Below are 20,986 nucleotides of genomic sequence, written 5' to 3'. Positions count from 1 at the left end.
CAGGCTAACTGGCTAGCCAACTCCAGTCATGTGCTAACGTTTTCTGGTAAAACTAGCTTTAGGTGGCTGGTTGTAACGTTGTAGCTTGGCTGTTTAGTGGCTAGTCTAAAAATATAAGAGGTTTTGCAATCGAGATACAAAATATATTCTATTTTTTGTCATAGATATGACTACCAGTAGTTGTTTAGTTAGCTAACTTACCTAGCTAAGTACATAGTTAGCTAAGTTAGCAAACAGAAAAATAATTTGATTTTCCCCCACTGTAACACAGTAGTACGTTAGCCAGCAATACACAATATGGGTTTCATTAGATAAACTAAAGTTAGCTAGCTAGCTAGGTGGCTAGCAGGGAAAATAACTTTCTTAGCTAGACAGCGTATTTGTCATCTGCCCTCTTGGTGCATCGGCTGTCGCTGATCTTCTAACGTTAGCTAAATCCAACTCTTTGTTTCGAATCCTCTTCGCTATATTCCGGTTGAAACATTTATGGTTGAATGTCACCATGTAGCTAATGGATGCTCCATTTTTGAATTCGTGTTGATGAGGGGAATCACTTCAAGCCTGGTCAATACTTTCAGTTTTGCACAAAGCATTGTTGTTAGTGTCCACCTCCTTTAAAAAAAAAAAAAAAAGGCCAGCCTTGGGGGAGGGACTGGGGTCAGAGCACGAAGCATCGCCCAGCACAATTTGTAGTCTTTCAGAGACTGGAAAAAATGTGTCTGCTTGTATGTTTAGTAATGAATCTGCAGATAGGAACATCACTCCAAGACGTCCAATGGCTCTATCGAACAAGGACAACCATATCTACACCCACAAAAACGTATAGAGTGATCAGTATAACATGGAGCCTTCGCGAAATGCCACAAAGCAGGACTACATGTATTTTTAGATCTCGCCCCCCCATCAATACACCGGACGCCGTCATAGGGTGTATCATTCAGCGGGCGAAGCCCTGACCTGCCTTCTTCCTGGACAATTATGTGTGAAACACATCTCACTGTCCTAGAAATGCCTCAGACATGATGAAAACAAGCCCAGGTCCCCCCAAGGTGAAATTCCCCTTTAAAAAACAAAAAAATAACTGACATTTCGGTTAATCGCTCAGCTCTAGTGTGTGTGTGTGTGCACGTGTCTTACCTGTGTGTTTTTTCAATCAGGAAGCTGAGTGGCAGGGTGAAGGGGAGGAGCAGGTATGACATCACACGGAGTAGGGGGTGGGTCCACAGCAACCCCATGATGTTGCATAGCAACGCTGAAACACCAATCACAGCTGGTAATAACATGACACTTCCTTATTCAGATTAAAATACAAGGCCACTGTCAGTCTATTAAGTATTCTGAAGGTAAAAATCTACATTTACATTTACATTTACGTCATTTAGCAGACGCTCTTAATCATTTACATTGAAATTACATTTTAGTCACTTAGCAGAGGCTCTTATCCAGAGCGACTTACAGTTTGTCATCTTACGGTAGCTAAGGGAGACAACTGCATATCACTGTCATAGTAAATCATTTTTTCCTCCATAGAGTACCAGACTATGAGTCATAATGTGGTCCTCTGTAGCTCAGCTGGTAGAGCACGGCGCTTGTAACGCCAAGGTAGTGGGTTCGATCCCCGGGACCACCCCATACACAAAAAAAATTATGCACGCATGACTGTAAGTCGCTTTGGATAAAAGCGTCTGCTAAATGGCTTATTATTATTATTATAATACCCATAAAACCTAACGGTAAAACAAGGAAATTGTTCCAATCGTTTTTCCACCAATAATTTTTCCGCATAGGGGATTTTAGAAACACATAAGGGCGTGACGTTTTGATAACCATGTAAATCTCTCTAGGACAAGGTGACTTTTATCAACATATTCGCATGTATGCTAATTAGCTGCTAATGTGGCTATCATAAAGAGCTACAAATGCCATGATGATCTGGATGAGACTGCTGAATCGAGGCAAATTCTGTTGACTGTCTTGTGCAAGTTTTAAACTGACACAATACCTGTCAGCTAGAGATGACGTGCAGGAGCTTGCAGGGATTTGTAGTCTTGCATGATGTCTACTTTGATGCTAATTAGCATTTTCGAATCTGAGAGTAAATAGAGTATATTAATAAGAGATTTACACGGTTATCAAAACGTCACGCCAGGGTAAGTCTACACGAGCGACAACCCTTTTTTAAAGTATTTTTAAAATTCCCTATGGAAAACATTTTCCCTGTTTGACCGCAAGGTTTTATGGGTATTATGACATCTCCACTGTGGGGCTCTATAAGTAGGTATCAGCAAAGTCAGTGCAAGTAAGAAAATAAAAGTGCAAGTGTTAGAGCCAGAGAGAGAGAGAGAGAGAGAGAGAGAGAGAGAGAGAGAGAGAGAGAGAGAGAGAGAGAGAGAGAGAGAGAGAGAGAGAGAGAGAGAGAGAGAGAGAGAGAGAGAGAGAGAGAGAGAGAGAGAGACAGAGAGAGAGAGAGAGAGAAAGAAACAGAGAGAGAGACAGAGAGAGAGAGAGACAGAGAGAGAGAGAGAGAGAGAGAGAGAGAGAGAGAGAGAGAGAGAGAGAGACAGAGAGACAGAGAGAGAGAGAAAGAAAGAGAGAGAGAGAGAGAGAGAGAGAGACCGAGAGAGAGAGAGAAAGAGAGAGAGAGAGAGAGAGAGAGACAGAGAGAGAGAGAGATGTCACCAACCAAGGAGGGCCTACAGCAGCACCTAGATCTTCTGCACAGATTCTGTCAGACCTGGGCCCTGACAGTAAATCTCAGTAAGACAAAAATAATTGTGTTCCAAAAAAGGTCCAGTTGTCAGGACAACAAATACAAATTCCATCTAGACACCGTTGCCCTAGAGCACACAAAAAACCTTGGCCTAAACATCAGCGCCAAAGGTAACTTCCACAAAGCTGTGAACGATCTGAGAGACAAGGCAAGAAGGGCCTTCTCTGCCATCAAAAGGAACATAGAATTCGACATACCAATTAGGATCTGGTTAAAAATACTTGAATCAGTTATAGAACCCATTGCCCTTTATGGTTGTGAGGTCTGGGGTCCGCTCACCAACCAAGAATTCACAAAATGGGAGAAACACCAAATTGAGACTCTGCATGCAGAATTCTGCAAAAAGATCCTCTGTGTACAACGAAAAACACCAAATAATGCATGCAGAGCAAAATTAGGCCGATACCCGCTAATGATCAAAACCCAGAAAAGAGCCGTTAAATTCTATAACCATTTAAAGGGAAGCGATTCCCAAACCTTCCATAACAAAGCCATCACCTACAGAGAGATGAACTTGGAGAAGAGTCCCCTAAGTAAGCTGGTCCTGGGGCTCTGTTCACAAACACAAACAGACCCCACAGAGCCCCAGGACAGCAACACAATTGGAACCAACCAAATCATGAGAAAACAAAAAGAGAATTACTTGACACATTAGAAAGAACAAACAAAAAAACAGAGAAACTAGAATGCTATTTGGCCCTAAACAGAGAGTACACAGTGGCAGAATACCTGACCACTGTGACTGACCCAAACTTAAGGAAAGCTTTGACTATGTACAGACTCAGTGAGCATAGCTTTGCTATTGAGAAAGGCCGCCATAGGCAGACCTGGCTCTCAAGAGAAGACAGGCTATGTGCACACTGCCCACAAAATGAGGTGGAAACTGAGCTGCACTTCCTAACCTCCTGCCAAATGTATGACCATATTAGAGACACATATTTCCCTCAGATTACAGCGATCCACAAAGAATTCGAAAACAAACCCAATTTTGATAAACTTCCTTATCTACTGGGTGAAATACCACAGTGTGCCATCACAGCTGCAAGATTTGTGACCTGTTGCCACAAGAAAAGGGCAACCAGTGAAGAACAAACACCATTGTAAATACAACCCATATTTATGTTGATTTATTTTCCCATTTGTACTTTAACTATTTGCACATCGTTACAACACTGTATATAGACATAATATGACATTTGAAATGTCTTTATTCTTTTGGAACTTCTGAGTGTAATGTTTACTGTTAATATTTATTGTTTATTTCACTTTTGTTTATTATCTACTTCACTTGCTTTGGCAACGTTAACATACGTTTCCCATGCCAATAAAGCCCTTAAATTGAAATTGAATTGAATTGAATTGAGAGAGAGAGAGAGAGAGAGAGAGAGAGAGACAGAGAGAGAGACAGAGTGTTATTTCATTCAAGACGGGAGTGTTGGTTTCAGCACTTAATTTGCTTGATGTCACTCAGTGTGTGTGTGTGTGTGTGTGCGTGTGTGTGTGTGTGTGTGCACGGTACCTGTGTTTATCCAGGTAGGTAGGGTTAGGTACATGGCCTGCTCCAGGGTTGCCAGATTCCAAGGTAGATCTCCCCCTTCAGGAGAACACTTTCTCTGACTGCCTCTGGTGTCTGTCAGGGAGGACCACACATTCACTTCATATTCCTCTTCCTCCTCCTCTTCTTCATCTTCCTCCTCCTCTTCTTCTTCTTCCTCTTCCTCTTCCTTCTCCTCTTCTTCCTCTTCCTCCTCCTCCTCCTCTTCTTCCTCTTCCTCCTCCTCTGTCTCATCCTCCTTTTGCTCCCATCTCTTCATCTTTTCCTGCTTCCTCTCTATGTGTTCCTCCTCTTCTTTCTGCTTCCCCTCCTCCTCCTCCAGGTCTGTCTCCAGATCTGTCCATCCTTCAGGAGGAGGTGAGAAGTGAGGCTCTGATGGGGTGTTAAGAAGAGGCAGACATGGGACCAGGTCTGGTGGGGAGATGGCGAGAGAGGAACCAAGAGAGAGAACATGATAGACACAGAGAGACAGAGAGATGGCGAGAGCCAGAGCGACAGAGAGCGAGAAAGAGAGAGAGAAATAAATTGGATAAGGAGTCACTATATGTCATATTTCATCTTCTCTTTTCATCATTAGGAGACTCATCTATACAGAGATCACATGACATCATGACCCACCACTGGTTTGTAGGAAGTGAAGGCCGTCTCCGTATCCACTGTGGTAGGCCTTGTCCAGAGCCTGAGGAGAGGGTATAGACACAAACGCACTCCGTCATCTGTCATCTGTGTTGTTGGAGGCTAGCATGCTAGATAGTTTATCAACTATCATGTTTACAGCATTCTGACATTAGAGGGGTGGTGGAGGGTAGAGGGTTGGGTGGAGAGGTAGAGGGGTGGGTGGAGAGGTAGAGGGGTGGGTGGAGAGGTAGAGGGGGTGGGTGGAGGGTAGAGGGATGGGTGGAGAGGTAGAGGGATGGGTGGAGGGTAGAGGGGTGGGTGGAGAGGTAGAGGGATGGGTGGAGGGGTAGAGGGGTGGGTGGAGGGTGGAGGGTAGAGGGGTGGGTGGAGGGGTGGAGGGGTAGAGGGGTGGGTGGAGAGGTAGTGGGGTGGGTGGAGAGGTAGAGGGGTGGGTGGAGAGGTAGAGGGGTGGGTGGAGGGGTAGAGGGGGTGGGTGGAGAGGTAGAGGGGTGGGTGGAGAGGTAGAGGGGTGGGTGGAGGGGTAGAGGGGTGGGTGGAGAGATAGAGGGGTGGGTGGAGGGGTAGAGGGGTGGGTAGAGAGGTAGAGGGGGTGGGTGGAGGGTAGAGGGGTGGGTGGAGAGGTAGAGGGGTGGGTGGAGAGGTAGAGGGGTGTGTGGAGAGGTAGAGGGTGGGTGGAAAGGTAGAGGGGTGGGTGGAGGGGTAGAGGGGGTGGGTGGAGGGGGTAGAGGGTGGGTGGAGGGGTAGAGGGGTGGGTGGAGGGGTAGAGGGGGTGGGTGGAGGGGTAGAGGGGTGGGTGGAGAGGTAGAGGGGTGGGTGGAGGGGTAGAGGGGTGGGTAGAGGGTAGAGGGGGTGGGTAGAGGGGTAGAGGGGTGGGTGGAGGGTAGAGGGGTGGGTGGAGAGGTAGAGGGGTAGAGGGGTAGAGGGGTGGGTGGAGAGGTAGAGGGGTGGGTGGAGAGGTAGAGTGGTGGGTGGAGGGGTAGAGGGGTGGGTGGAGAGATAGAGGGGGTGGGTGGAGGGTAGAGGGGTGGGTAGAGAGGTAGAGGGGTGGGTGGAGGGTAGAGGGGTGGGTGGAGAGGTAGAGGGGTGGGTGGAGAGGTAGAGGGTGTGTGGAGAGGTAGAGGGGTGGGTGGAGAGGTAGAGGGGTGGGTGGAGGGGTAGAGGGGTGGGTGGAGGGGTAGAGGGGTGGGTGGAGGGGTAGAGGGGTGGGTGGAGGGGTAGAGGGGTGGGTGGAGGGGTAGAGGGTGGGTGGAGAGGTAGAGGGGTGGGTGGAGGGGGTAGAGGGGTGGGTAGAGGGGTAGAGGGGTGGGTAGAGGGGTAGAGGGGTGGGTGGAGGGGGTAGAGGGTGGGTGGAGAGGTAGAGGGGTAGAGGGGTAGAGGGTGGGTGGAGAGGTAGAGGGGGTGGGTGGAGAGGTAGAGTGGTGGGTGGAGGGGTAGAGGGGTGGGTGGAGGGTAGAGGGGTGGGTGGAGGGGTAGAGGGGTGGGTGGAGAGGTAGAGGGGTGGGTGGAGGGGTAGAGGGGGTGGGTGGAGGGGTAGAGGGGTGGAGGGTAGAGGGGTGGGTGGAGGGGTAGAGGGGTGGGTGGAGGGTAGAGGGGTGGGTGGAGGGGTAGAGGGGGTGGGTGGAGGGGTAGAGGGGTGGAGGGTAGAGGGGTGGGTGGAGGGGTAGAGGGGGTGGGTGGAGGGTGGAGGGGTAGAGGGTGGGTGGAGAGGTAGAGGGGTGGGTGGAGGGGTAGAGGGGTGGGTGGAGAGGTAGAGGGGTGGGTGGAGAGGTAGAGGGGTGGGTGGAGGGGTAGAGGGGTGGGTGGAGGGGTAGAGGGGTGGGTGGAGGGGTAGAGGGGTGGGTGGAGAGGTAGAGGGGTGGGTGGAGGGGTAGAGGGGTGGGTGGAGAGGTAGAGGGGTGGCTGGAGGGGTAGAGGGGTGGGTGGAGGGGTAGAGGGGTGGGTGGAGGGGTAGAGGGGTGGGTGGAGAGGTAGAGGGGTGGGTGGAGGGGTGGAGGGTAGAGGGGTGGGTGGAGGGTAGAGGGGTGGGTGGAGGGGTAGAGGGGTGGGTGGAGAGGTAGAGGGTGGGTGGAGAGGTAGAGGGGTGGGTGGAGGGTGGAGGGGTAGAGGGGGTGGGTGGAGGGGTAGAGGGGTGGGTGGAGGGGTAGAGGGTTGGGTGGAGAGGTAGTGGGGTGGGTGGAGAGGTAGAGGGGTGGGTGGAGAGGTAGAGGGGTGGGTGGAGGGATAGAGGGTGGGTGGAGAGGTAGAGGGGTGGGTGGAGGGTGGAGGGGTAGAGGGGTGGGTGGAGAGGTAGTGGGGTGGGTGGAGAGGTAGAGGGTGGGTGGAGAGGTAGAGGGGTGGGTAGAGGGGGTGGGTGGAGAGGTAGAGGGGTGGGTGGAGAGGTAGAGGGGTGGGTGGAGAGGTAGAGGGGGTGGGTGGAGAGGTAGAGGGGTGGGTGGAGAGGTAGAGGGGTAGAGGGGTGGGTGGAGGGGTAGAGGGGTGGGTGGAGAGGTAGTGGGGTGGGTGGAGAGGTAGAGGGGTGGGTGGAGAGGTAGAGGGGTGGGTGGAGAGGTAGAGGGGTGGGTGGAGGGGTAGAGGGGTGGGTGGAGAGGTAGAGGGGTGGGTGGAGAGGTAGAGGGGTGGGTGGAGGGGTAGAGGGGTGGGTGGAGGGGTAGAGGGGTGGGTGGAGGGGTAGAGGGTTGGGTGGAGGGGTAGAGGGATGGGTGGAGGGTAGAGGGTGGGTGGAGAGGTAGAGGGGGTGGGTGGAGGGTGGAGGGGTAGAGGGGTGGGTGGAGAGGTAGAGGGGTGGGTGGAGGGGTAGAGGGGTGGGTGGAGGGTAGAGGGGTGGGTGGAGAGGTAGAGGGGTGGGTAGAGGGGTAGAGGGTGGGTAGAGGGGTGGGTGGAGGGGTAGAGGGTGGGTGGAGAGGTAGAGGGGGTGGGTGGAGGGGTAGAGGGGTGGGTGGAGGGTAGAGGGGGTGGGTGGAGGGGGTAGAGGGGTGGGTGGAGGGGTAGAGGGGTGGGTGGAGGGGTAGAGGGGTAGAGGGTGGGTGGAGAGGTAGAGGGGTGGGTGGAGAGGTAGAGGGGGGTGGAGGGGTAGAGGGGTGGGTGGAGAGGTAGAGGGGGTGGGTGGAGGGTGGAGGGGGTAGAGGGGTGGGTGGAGAGGTAGAGGGGTGGGTGGAGAGGTAGTGGGGTGGGTGGAGAGGTAGAGGGGTGGGTGGAGGGTAGAGGGGTGGGTGGAGGGGTAGAGGGGTGGGTGGAGAGGTAGAGGGGTGGGTGGAGGGGTAGAGGGGTAGAGGGGTAGTGGGGTAGAGGGGTGGGTGGAGGGGTAGAGGGGTAGATGCAGAAAAATTAATCCATGCATTTGTTACTTCTAGGTTAGACTACTGCAATGCTCTATTTTCCGGCTACCCGGATAAAGCACTAAATAAACTTCAGTTAGTGCTAAATACGGCTGCTAGAATCCTGACTAGAACCAAGAAATTTGATCATATTACTCCAGTGCTAGCTTCCCTACACTGGCTTCCTGTTAAGGCAAGGGCTGATTTCAAGGTTTTACTGTTAACCTATAAAGCGTTACATGGGCTTGCTCCTACCTATCTTTCCGAGTTGGTCCTGCCGTACATACCAATACGTACGCTACGGTCACAAGACGAGGCCTCCTAATTGTCCCTAGAATTTCTAAGCAAACAGCGGGAGGCAGGGCTTTCTCCTATAGATCTCCATTTTTATGGAACAGTCTGCCTACCCATGTGAGAGACGAGACTCGGTCTCAACCTTTAAGTCTTTACTGAAGACTTATCTCTTCAGTAGGTCATATGATTGAGTGTAGTCTGGCCCAGGAGTGTGAAGGTGAACGGAAAGGCTATGGAGCAACGAACAGCCCTTGCTGTCTCTGCCGGGCCGGTTCCCTCTCCACTGGGGTTCTCTGCCTCTAACCCTGTTGCAGGGGCTGAGTCACTGGCTTGCTGGTGCTCTTTCATGCCGTCCCTGGGGGGGGTGCGTCACTTGAGTGGGTTGAGTTACTGACGTGATCTTCCTGTCTGGGTTGGCGCCCCCCCCTTGGTTTGTGCTGTGGTGGAGACCTCTGTGGGCTATACTCGGCCTTGTCTCAGGATTGTAAGTTGGTGGTTGAGGATATCCCTCTAGTGGTGCGGGGGCTGTGCTTTGGCAGAGTGGGTGGGGTTATATCCTTCCTGTTTGGCCCTGTCCGGGGTTTCTTCGGATGGGGCCACAGTGTCTCCGGACCGCTCCTGTCTCAGCCTCCAGTATTTATGCTGCAGTAGTTTATGTGTCGGGGGGCTGGGGTTAGTTGGTTATACCTGGAGTACTTCTCCTGTCTTATCCAGTGTCCTGTGTGAATTTAAGTATGCTCTCTCTAATTCTCTCGTTCTCTCTTTCTCTCTGAGAACCTGAGCCCCTAGGACCATACGTCAGGACTACCGGGCATGATGACACCTTGCTGTCCCCAGTCCGCCTGGCCTTGCTGCTATTCCAGTTTCAACTGTTCTGCCTGCGGTTACGAAACCCCTACCTGTCCCAGACCTGCTGTTTTCAACTCTTAATGATCGGCTATGAAAAGCCAACTGAGATTTATTCCTGATTATTATTTGACCATGCTTGTCACTTATGAACATTTTTGAACATCTTGGCATGGTTCTGTTATAATCTTCACCCGGCACAGCCAGAAGAGGACTGGCCACCCCTCATAGCCTGGTTCCTCTCTAGGTTTCTTCCTAGGTTTTCGCCTTTCTAGGGAGTTTTTCCTAGCCACCGTGCTTCTACACCTGCATTACTAGCTGTTTGGGGTTTTAGGCTGGGTTTCTGTACAGCACTTCGAGATATTAGCTGATGTAAGAAGGGCTATATAAAATAAAATTGATTGATTGATTGATAGAGTGGTAGAGGGGTGGGTGGAGGGTAGAGGGGTGGGTGGAGGGGTAGAGGGGTGGGTGGAGAGGTAGAGGGGTGGGTGGAGGGGTAGAGGGGTGGGTGGAGAGGTAGAGGGGTGGGTGGAGAGGTAGAGGGGGTGGGTGGAGGGGTAGAGGGGTGGGTGGAGAGGTAGAGGGGTGGGTGTAGAGGTAGAGGGGTGGGTGGAGGGTAGAGGGGTGGGTGGAGAGGTAGAGGGGTGGGTGTAGAGGTAGAGGGGTGGGTAGAGGGGGTGGGTGGAGGGGTAGAGGGGTGGGTGGAGGGGTAGAGGGGTGGGTGGAGAGGTAGAGGGGTGGGTGGAGAGGTAGAGGGGTGGGTGGAGGGGTAGAGGGGGTGGGTGGAGGGGTAGAGGGGTGGGTAGAGGGGTAGAGGGGTGGGTGGAGGGTAGAGGGGTGGGTGGAGAGGTAGAGGGGTGGGTGGAGGGGTAGAGGGGTGGGTGGAGAGGTAGAGGGGTGGGTGGAGGGGTAGAGGGGTGGGTGGAGAGGTAGAGGGGTGGGTGGAGAGGTAGAGGGTGGAGGGGTAGAGGGGTGGGTGGAGGGGTGGGTGGAGAGGTAGAGGGGTGGGTGGAGAGGTAGAGGGGTGGGTGGAGAGGTAGAGGGATGGGTGGAGAGGTAGAGGGGTGGGTGGAGGGGTAGAGGGGTGGGTGGAGAGGTAGAGGGGGTGGGTGGAGAGGTAGAGGGGTGGAGGGGTAGAGGGGTGGGTGGAGAGGTAGAGGGGTGGGTGGAGAGGTAGAGGGGTGGAGGGGTAGAGGGGTGGGTGGAGGGGTGGGTGGAGAGGTAGAGGGGTGGGTGGAGAGGTAGAGGGGTGGGTGGAGGGGTAGAGGGGTGGGTGGAGGGGTAGAGGGGTGGGTGGAGGGGTAGAGGGGTGGGTGGAGAGGTAGAGGGGTGGGTGGAGAGGTAGAGGGGTGGGTGGAGGGGTAGAGGGGTGGGTGGAGGGGTAGAGGGATGGGTGGAGAGGTAGAGGGGTGGGTGGAGAGGTAGAGGGGTGGGTGGAGGGGTAGAGGGGGTGGGTGGAGGGGTAGAGGGGTGGGTGGAGAGGTAGAGGGGTGGGTGGAGGGTAGAGGGGTGGGTGGAGGGGTAGAGGGGTGGGTGGAGGGGTAGAGGGGTGGGTGGAGAGGTAGAGGGGTGGGTGGAGAGGTAGAGGGGTGGGTGGAGAGGTAGAGGGGTGGGTGGAGGGGTAGAGGGGTGGGTGGAGAGGTAGAGGGGTGGTGGAGAGGTAGAGGGCAGTGGAAGGCATGGGGTTGTTTTGGGATCATACCTCCCAGTTGTAGGGGTAGAGGGCATCTAGCATCCTGTAACCGTTGACCAGACTGCAGTGGAGGGGAGCTCCGCTCACCACAATATCACACAGGGGGGCGGGGTCTTTTGGGCAGATGTCCGTCTCACCAGCAAATGGAGACACAGTGAGGGTGTGGCCAATTGGGCAGGAGTTGGTCGGCTGGATACTGGAGAAACCACCGTCCACGTAATGCTGTGGGACAACACACAAACAGAGGCATGATCACATGCACCATGGAGCTCTGCTTTATGGCAGTCTTATTCCAACCTCATCAGGGACCCCCAGCCAGTCCATGTTTTGAACTATTCCACAACTAATCATCAAGCACTTGACTACATGAATAGTTCAGGGAATCAACTAAAATGTATTAGTATAAAGTATATTAGGATTATTATTAGCCTACAGACAGTGAGCAGTCTGAGTACTCACCACTCCTTTGTAACTTGGTGGCTGTATCCCACAGTACCCAGGCACGAAGCAACCGCACAACAGCGCCTCCACGTGGCGAAAACACAGAACTGCAGTTAAACATCTTCATAATAGACAGACGTCACTAAATTCTTCATATTGATGCTTCTATCTAATGCTTTATACCACGGTCAACTGAGATTTCCTCACGTTAGCTTTATCAATGTAATTGTCTATGGCGTAACACGCGCACACACACCTGCACAACTTCCTCTCGGGACGTGAACTTTGACACCATGGTGTTCTGTCCATCTGGGATGCGCGTCATGGCGATGGCGAGGCGTCCGCTTGCCCTGATGTGGGCGTCGGCCGGTAGCAAGCGGCGCAGCATACGTTCTATCCACACCGACACGTTCCCCGCAGGGTGCAGCGGTCCCAGGACACTGCCCCTCAACTGCCGCGCAAACCTCAGCATCTCATCACGCACCATGTCTGCTTGGCACACGTAAAACAGTCAGCTTGGCACAGAGACAGACACACACGTACATACACATGTACACACACACACACACACACACACACAGACACACACAAACATACGTACACACACACACACACATACGTACACACATACAGTACCAGTCAAAAGTTTGGACACACCTACTCATTCAAGGGTTTTTCTTTATTTTTTACTATTTTCTACATTGTAGAATAATAGTGAAGACATCAAAACTATGAAATAACAAATATGGAATCATGTAGTAACCAATAAAGTGTTAAACAAATCAAAATATATTTTATATTAGATTTTTCAAAGTAGCCACCCTTTGCCTTGATGACAGCTTTTTCACGCTCTTGGCATTCTCTCAACCAGCTTCATGAGGAAGTCCACTGTGTGCAGCTCACCCTGCACTAACATAAATAACATGAGCACATCTACTGCTGCTAAGCTTCCCAGTAAAGCAATAAAAACAAGTAAGCATCCCAGAAGAAAAGTGCTCACAATAGCCCACGTTAACATATGTTCATGAAATCAATAATTTGCTAGTAACAGATGACATTCATATTCTATCTCTGAAACTCACTTAGATAATCCCTTTGACTATACAGTGGTAGCAATACAAGGTTATAACATTTACAGAAAATATAGAAATACCAACGGTGGAGGTGTTGCTGTTTATATTCAGAACCACATTCCTGTAAAGCTTAGAGAGGATTTCATGTTAAATACTGTTGAAGTAATATGGCTACAGGTTCATCTGCCTCACCTAAAGCCCATTCTGGTGGGAAGCTGCTATAGACCACCAAGTGCTAACAGTCAGTATCTGGATAACATGTGAAATGCTTGATAATGTATGTGATATCAACAGAGAGGTATATTTTCTGGGTGATTTAAATATTGACTGGCTTTCATCAAGCTGACCACTCAAGCAAAAGCTTCAAACTGTAACCAGTGCCTGCAACCCGGTTCAGGTTATCAGTCAACCTACCAGGGTAGTTACAAACAGCATAGCAATGAAATCATCAACATGTATTGATCATATCTTTACTAATGCTGCAGAAATGTGCTTGAAAGCAGTATCCAGATCCATCGGATGTAGTGATCACAATATAGTAGCCATATCTAGGAAAACCAAAGTTCCAAAGGCTGGGCCTAATATAGTGTATAAGAGGTCATACAATAAGTTTTGTAGTGATGTAAAGAATATTTGTTGGTCCGTGGTGTAATGAGGAGCAAACAGACACTGCACTTGACACATTTATGAAATTGCTTATCCCAGTTACTAATAAGCATGCACCAATTAAGAAAATGACTGTAAAAACTGTTAAATCCCAGTGGATTAATGAGGAATTGAAAAATTGTATGGTTGAGAGGGATGAGGCAAAAGGAATGGCAAATATGTCTGGCTGCACAACCTATTGGCAAACATACTGTAAATTGAGAAATCATGTGACTAAATCGAACAACAAGAAGAAACTGTCCTATGAAACAAAGATAAATGACATAAAGAATGATAGTAAAAAGCTTTGGAGCACCTTAAATGAAATATTGGGAAAAAAGGCAAACTCAGCTCCATCATTCATTGAATCAGATGGCTCATTCATCACAAAACCCACTGATATTGCCAACTACTTTAACCATTTTTTCAATGGCAAGATTAGCAAATTTAGGCATGACATGCCAACAGCAAACGCTGACACTACACATCCAACTATATCTGACCAAATTCTGAAAGACAAGAATTGTAATTTTGAATTCCGTAAAGTGAGTGTGGAAGAGGTGAAAATATGATTGTTATCTATCAACAATGACAAGCCACCGGGATCTGACAACTTGGATGGAAAGTTACTGAGGATAATAGCGGACGATATTGCCACTTCCTATTTGCAATATATTTTCAATTTAAGCCTACTAGAAAGTGTGTGCCCTCAGGCCTGGAGGGAAGCAAAAGTCATTCCGCTACCTAAGAATAGTAAAGTAAATAGTAAAATAGTATACATACAGCATCGCATACATAAACAGACACACAAACATATAGACAGAGACACACAAACATGCACGCACACACACGTACGCACACATACACGCACACACACGTACGCACACATACACGCACACACACGTACGCACGCATACACGCGCACACACGTACGCACGCATACACGCGCACACACACACTCGCAGTATGATTAAAAACATCAATCAATCAGCTTCTCAGATCAACTTCTCAACATAATGAACTCTCTCACCCAGACTGGATCCACAGACCACAGCAGCAGCCACAAGGGACCCGGCTGAGGCCCCCATGACCTTAGGGGCCGCCTGCAGCACCCAGGGGGACCGGTCCAGCATGCTCTGGGCCACACCCAACTGGTACGTAGCCAGGAACCCCGACCCAGAGAAGGAGATGGACAGAGGAGCAGCCGCAGACTGATCAGATATAGACTGCCCATTGGAGAGAGGAGCCTTCGCAGACCTCGATGGAGACATGTTTAGGATACAGGTTCGACAATCAACCAGACTTTCACCGTCTTTGGTGTCCGAGGAGGCTAGGAGAGGATATCAGGCTCGATTTCTTTTGGTGTACGAGGAGGCGAGAATATCAGGCTCGATTTCTTTTGGTGTCCGAGGAGGCGAGGAGAGGATATCAGGCTCGATTTCTTTTGGTGTCCGAGGAGGCGAGGAGAGGATATCAGGCTCGATTTCTTTTGGTGTCCGAGGAGGCGAGGAGAGGATATCAGGCTCGATTTCTTTTGGTGTCCGAGGAGGCGAGGATATCAGGCTCGATTTCTTTTTCTCAACCTCAGCAGGAGAATATCCGAGGTTTTACCGGGCAGGCAGAGTGGTACCGTGGTTCCTTAGCAAACAAGCCCACACCTCATAGAGTTATTTGAGGTTCTGTAAATCCAATCAAGGAGGTTGAACAGAGGTAGTAGAACTGGAGACTGGTTGAGCTCTGTTGCTCTTTAAATAGTCCAGCAGATAGCATCAGTCGCACTGGTTCATGGGGTGTTCATTAGTCACACACCGTAGCAAAACATTCAGAAATGGAAACTTTTTACTCCAAATTGAAACGGGTCCCTCCCTGTTTCATTTGGTTCCTAGTGAATACACCAGTTTGATGACAGTTGTTGATGTTGATTAGCAGCACCCGTGTCTCTAGGTGGAATGTGTCCTGTCCTCAATGATGCACATCACAGACAATCGATTACTAAATTGATTATAATTCTTAACCAATCAGTTGGAGACCTCTTCTCTCCCAGATCTCTTCAGTGTGTCTTGTCTCTCTCTCTCTCTCTCTCTCTGTGTTGTGAACAAATAGTCTGCTCGGTGGTAGCTGTACGGCATCAACAGGAAGCTGGTAATCAGAGCCTAGGGCCTGACTCATTCAGAGAGCGCATCAGAGAATGACTGCTGATATAGGATTAGCTCTTATTCATTATGATCTTAAAGGCATTATGATGTTAAACTGATCCCAGAACTCCTACTCCGACACGCTTTGTGATTTTTGGGTTCCCCATGTGATGTTCTTCAGCATCAATCTGTCGTTGTTTAAACTCCCCACTGAGAGTGATCTGATGAACTCACTGCACCACAACTAGCCCTAGTGTTCCCTACTGCCCACACACACACACAACAGGGGTGTGCTGGGTCTCTCTCTCTCTCTCTCTCTCTCTCTCTCTCTCTCTCTCTCTCTCTCTCTCTCTCTCTCTCTCTCTCTCTCTCTCTCTCTCTCTCTCTCTCTCTCTCTCTCTCTCTCTCTCTCTCTCTCTCTCTCTCTCTCTCTCTATCTCTCTCCATCTCTCTCTCTCTCTCTACTCTCTCTCTCTCTCTCTCTCTCTCTCTCTCTCTCTCTCTCTCTATCTCTCTCTCCATCTCTCTCTCTCTCTCTCTCTCTCTCTCTCTCTCTCTCTCTCTCTCTCTCTCTCTCTCTCTCTCTCTCTCTCTCTCTCTCTGTCTCTCTCTCTCTCTCTCTCTCTCTCTCTCTGTCTCTCTCTCTCTCTCTCTCTCTCTCTCTCTCTCTCTCTCTCTCTCTCTCTATCTCTCTCCATCTCTCTCTCTCTCTCTCTCTCTCTCTCTCTCTCTCTCTCTCTCTCTCTCTCTCTCTCTCTCTCTCTCTCTCTCTCTCTCTCTCTCTCTCTCTCTCTCTCTCTCTCTCTCTCTCTCTAGAAACCAAACGGACTCAAACAGAAAGGAACGGGGTGGAACCTACCTTAATTTGTCAAACAGAAACTCCCGTTTTCGTTGCAAAAGTCAGTCGGTACTGTATGTGCTTGTTTTTTTCAGTCCTTACTCTAAGTGTGTAACGCTTGTGTTTTCAGTCTGTATTGTATACAAAAACACCCTCTCCGTTAGTTTACTCTCCATTAGTTAGTACCTTTACTACACATAGTCTAGAAGTGATGTAGCTGTGATGCGACGGATACAAGCGCCAAATCTGATAGAGATGTTCTTTGGGATGTATGAATTGGCATTAGAATACATGCTATGCTCCAATTTTTGGGCACCCCTATATATATATATATATATATATATATATATATATATATATATATATATATATATATATATATATAAAGTACCAGTCAAAGGTTTGGACACACCTACTCGTTTTTCTTTATTTTTACTATTTTCTACATTGTAGAATAATAGTGAAGACATCAAAACTATGAAACAACACATATGGAATCATGTAGTAACCAAAAAAGTGTTAAACAAATCAAAATATATTTTAGATTTTAGATTCTTCAAAGTAGCCACCCTTTGCCTTGATGACAGCTTTGCACACTCTTGGCATTCTCTCAACCAGCTCAACGTTTTTTCAAGATGATTGACGAGAAAAGGATCGTCTGCACCCTTATATGCCTTGAAATATCCAGACAGACAGTTAGTTTCCATGGTAATACTTCTGACAGCCACATGTCTAACTCTGCCCATAACTTTTGGACTTTATAACATTCTCAGAAGGCATGGATTATTATAACCTGTGGTCCTCTATAGCTCAATTGGTAGAGCATGGCGCTTGTAACGCCAGGGTAGTGGGTTCGATCCCCGGGACCACCCACATGTAAAAACGTATGCACACATGACTGTAAGTCGCTTTGGATAAAAGCGTCTGCTAAATGGCATATTATTATTATATTATTTATAACCTAATGAAAAATGAACCTGGTAATCTAATTTAATTTACTGCAGGCCTAACACCTATGGGTTTAACCTTCTGAATGAATGATTATATTGAATAACATGAATTTATTATTGTTGTTATGACTACAGACAGCAGGCTGTTATTCCTCTTTTCCTGTATTAATTAATTTGTCTGCATTTGGCTAAAAATAAACCATGCCATGAAACGTGGCACATTGACAACTCAAATTGCTTTAAAGAACCTTCTAATATTAGACAACAAATACATTTACTAAAACAATAACTTCAAAAACAGTCAATTTATTACTGGACTTTTTCAAATTGCTGTGCAGGAAAAGGATGTCATCCACCGCTCCTGGTCGCAGGCTCGCAGCCGGCTTCTCTCTGGAAACCACACTTCCATCTGAAGGTGACGCTTTAGCCTTCGGAACCACACAATTACCAGGTGAACAGTAGGCCTCTTGAAGCGATAGAGGAAATCAACAAGATCCACAAGTATTCTTTCACAATAGCTGGCCTTATGCTATCCCGCTCCGTGGTGGATAACATCTCTTCATTATGTAATGGACTGTAACGCACAAGTATCCTATTTTTCAAAAAAGCATCAGTCCACATGTTGCAGGACTAGAGGAGAGAGACTCTCGGACAGAAAACATTCACACCTCCATTAATTTACTAAAGGAGAGTCTAATAGCTTGGCTAGGTGTGAAAAATCCCCCCAATTTGTGGCACAGTTTAGACTACTGATAGACGCTGCGGTCAGTCAGAGTTTAGACTACTGATAGACGCTGCGGTCAGTCAGAGTTTAGACTACTGATAGATGCCAAAAAAAGGGCAAAATTGCAATGTATTCGAGGCTTAAGTCCTCTAAAGTTTTACATTTCTAACTCAATATCACAGACCTGATTTGCCCTAATGAAAAATGCATCAACCCCTACAAATACACTGCTCAAAAAAATAAAGGGAACACTTAAACAACACATCCTAGATCTGAATGAATGAAATAATCTTATTAAATACTTTTTTCTTTACATAGTTGAGTGTGCTGACAACAAAATCACACAAAAATTATCAATGGAAATCAAATGTATCAACCCATGGAGGTCTGGATTTAGAGTCACCCTCAAAATTAAAGTGGAAAACCACACTACAGGCTGATCCAACTTTGATGTAATGTCCTTAAAACAAGTCAAAATGAGGCTCAGTAGTGTGTGTGGCCTCCACGTGCCTGTATGACCTCCCTACAACGCCTGGGCATGCTCCTGATGAGGTGGCAGATGGTCTCCTGAGGGATCTCCTCCCAGACCTGGACTAAAGCATCCGCCAACTCCTGGACAGTCTGTGGTGCAACGTGGCGTTGGTGGATGGAGCGAGACATGATGTCCCAGATGTGCTCAATTGGATTCAGGTCTGGGGAACGGGCGGGCCAGTCCATAGCATCAATGCCTTCCTCTTGCAGGAACTGCTGACACACTCCAGCCACATGAGGTCTAGCATTGTCTTGCATTAGGAGGAACCCAGGGCCAACCGCACCAGCATATGGTCTCACAAGGGGTCTGAGGATCTGATCTCGGTACCTAATGGCAGTCAGGCTACCTCTGGCGAGCACATGGAGGGCTGTGCGGCCCCCCAAATAAATGCCAACCCACACCATGACTGACCCACCACCAAACCGGTCATGCTGGAGGATGTTGCAGGCAGCAGAACGTTCTCCACGGCATCTCCAGACTCTGTCACGTCTGTCACATGTGCTCAGTGTGAACCTACTTTGATCTATGAAGAGCACAGGGCGCCAGTGGCGAATTTGCCAATCTTGGTGTTCTCTGGCAAATGCCAAACGTCCTGCACGGTGTTGGGCTGTAAGCACAACCCCCACCTGTGGACGTCGGGCCCTCATACCACCCTCATGGAGTCTGTTTCTGACCGTTTGAGCAGACACATGCACATTTGTGGCCTGCTGGAGGTCATTTTGCAGGGCTCTGGCAGTGCTCCTACCTGCTCCTCCTTGCATAAAGGTGGAGGTAGCAGTCCTGCTGCTGGGTTGTTGCCCTCCTATGGCCTCCTCCACATCTCCTGATGTACTGGCATGTCTCCTGGTAGCGCCTCCATGCTCTGGACACTACGCTGACAGACACAGCAAACCTTCTTGACACAGCTCGCATTGATGTGCCATCCTGGATGAGCTGCACTACCTGAGCCACTTGTGTGGGTTGTAGACTCCGTCTCATGCTACCACTAGAGTGAAAGCACCGCCAGCATTCAAAAGTGACCAAAACATCAGCCAGGAAGCATAGGAACTGAGAAGTGGTCTGTGGTCACCACCTGCAAAACCAGTCCTTTATTGGGGGTGTCTTGCTAATTACCTATAATTTCCACCTGTTGTCTATTCCATTTGCACAACAGCATGTGAAATGTATTGTCAATCAGTGTTGCTTCCTAAGTGGACAGTTTGATTTCACAGAAGTGTGATTGACTTGGAGTTACATTGTGTTGTTTAAGTGTTCCCTATTATTTTTTTGAGCAGTGTATTTTGTTTTATTTTCTCACCACAGCGTTTATACCACTTGGAGGAATTTCACTCCTCTAGTACGAGCACCTCCAGGGCCGGTACCCCCATGACCGGCACCCCCAGGACAGGCACTCCAGACCTGGACAGGAATCACACTCATGATGGCCTCCCTGGAACTCCCCAGCGCACCCCCCAGAGTCAGGCCAGCTTCCCGCACATCACCCAGTCCCCCTCCGTTGTTATCCACAACAGCCTCCCCGCCGACGTCGTGGCAATCCCCCATCTGTCTCAGTCACTCCTGCCTCTCAGCCCGACCAAAAACCAGCTCCTTCAGTCAGGACTACAACCGCTCAGCCCGACCAAGAATCAGCTCCTTCAGTCAGGACTACAAACCCCAGAGAAGCACAGGAAGGTATTAGTGATCCGTAGGCCGGATGTGGATCTGGACCCAATCACCTCCCCTCCCCCCCAGCACCTGGCCCTGGTAACCCAGTGGACCCAACAGTGGAGTGGATCTAATATTGTGCTGAATGGACACAGAGAAATGGACACAGAGAAACCACCTTGTACAGGTAGACATGGACAGGTAGAGTCAGGGAAACTACCTCATGAAGTAACTTACCTTAGGCCAGGCTCCTACGATGAGAGGATTCAGCAGATGAAAGCAGCCAACAAGGAAGATGGTGAGTCCTTTTATTTCATTCATTATATTTACCTAGCCAGGATAGTCCGCTCAGTAACACTGGCATATCTTTCCCAGAGGGGTACACTACAAAGCAGGATCAAGGAGTTATCCAGCTAACTTCCCTGAATATTCTGAGCAGAGTAGCTGCAGATCAGAATTTTCCCAGACCTTTTTTTCCCGAACTAAAGATTCTGAAGCTTCTGCCCATGTGTTTGTTCTATACTTTAGGCACAGAGAACAGTGGGAGAACAGTGGGAGAACAGTGGGAGAACAGTGGGAGAACAGTGGGAGAACAGTGGGAGAACAGTGGGAGAACAGTGGGAGAACAGTGGGAGAACAGTGGGAGAACAGTGGGAGAACAGTGGGAGAACAGTGGGAGAACAGTGGGAGAACAGTGGGAGAACAGTGGAGAACAGTAGAGAACAGTAGAGAACAGTAGAGAACAGTGGGAGAACAGTGGGAGAACAGCGAGAGAACAGGCTACTCTGGTGAATGGTGCTCGTTTTAATAAAGTTATATCAAAGCTGAATCAATGTCTGCAAGGTCACATAATGATAGTATTCTACATAACAGAAGTGAATATAATAGCA

The 20,986-nt window shown here is 49.2% G+C and overlaps 1 protein-coding gene across 1 annotated transcript; it reads right to left on the bottom strand.

Annotated features, from left to right (window-relative positions):
- Positions 1-4,554: 4,554 nt before the first annotated feature.
- On the bottom strand, positions 4,555-15,060 carry LOC121587368 (patatin-like phospholipase domain-containing protein 2; the record flags this gene model as incomplete). The annotated part of the gene is made up of 6 exons (XM_041904265.2): positions 14,304-15,060; positions 11,812-12,044; positions 11,574-11,639; positions 11,124-11,336; positions 4,944-5,004; positions 4,555-4,736 (listed from the first exon to the last, which is right to left on the bottom strand). Coding segments are annotated over exons 1-6 (996 nt in total), but the record flags the coding sequence as incomplete, so codon positions are not given.
- Between the last annotated feature and the right edge of the window lie 5,926 nt (positions 15,061-20,986).

This window comes from Coregonus clupeaformis, unplaced genomic scaffold (genome assembly GCF_020615455.1).
Source record: "Coregonus clupeaformis isolate EN_2021a unplaced genomic scaffold, ASM2061545v1 scaf0113, whole genome shotgun sequence".
NCBI lineage: Eukaryota > Metazoa > Chordata > Actinopteri > Salmoniformes > Salmonidae > Coregonus > Coregonus clupeaformis.
The sequence above is the reverse complement of the archived record's forward strand: the minus strand, read 5'-3'. Positions and strand labels throughout refer to the sequence as shown.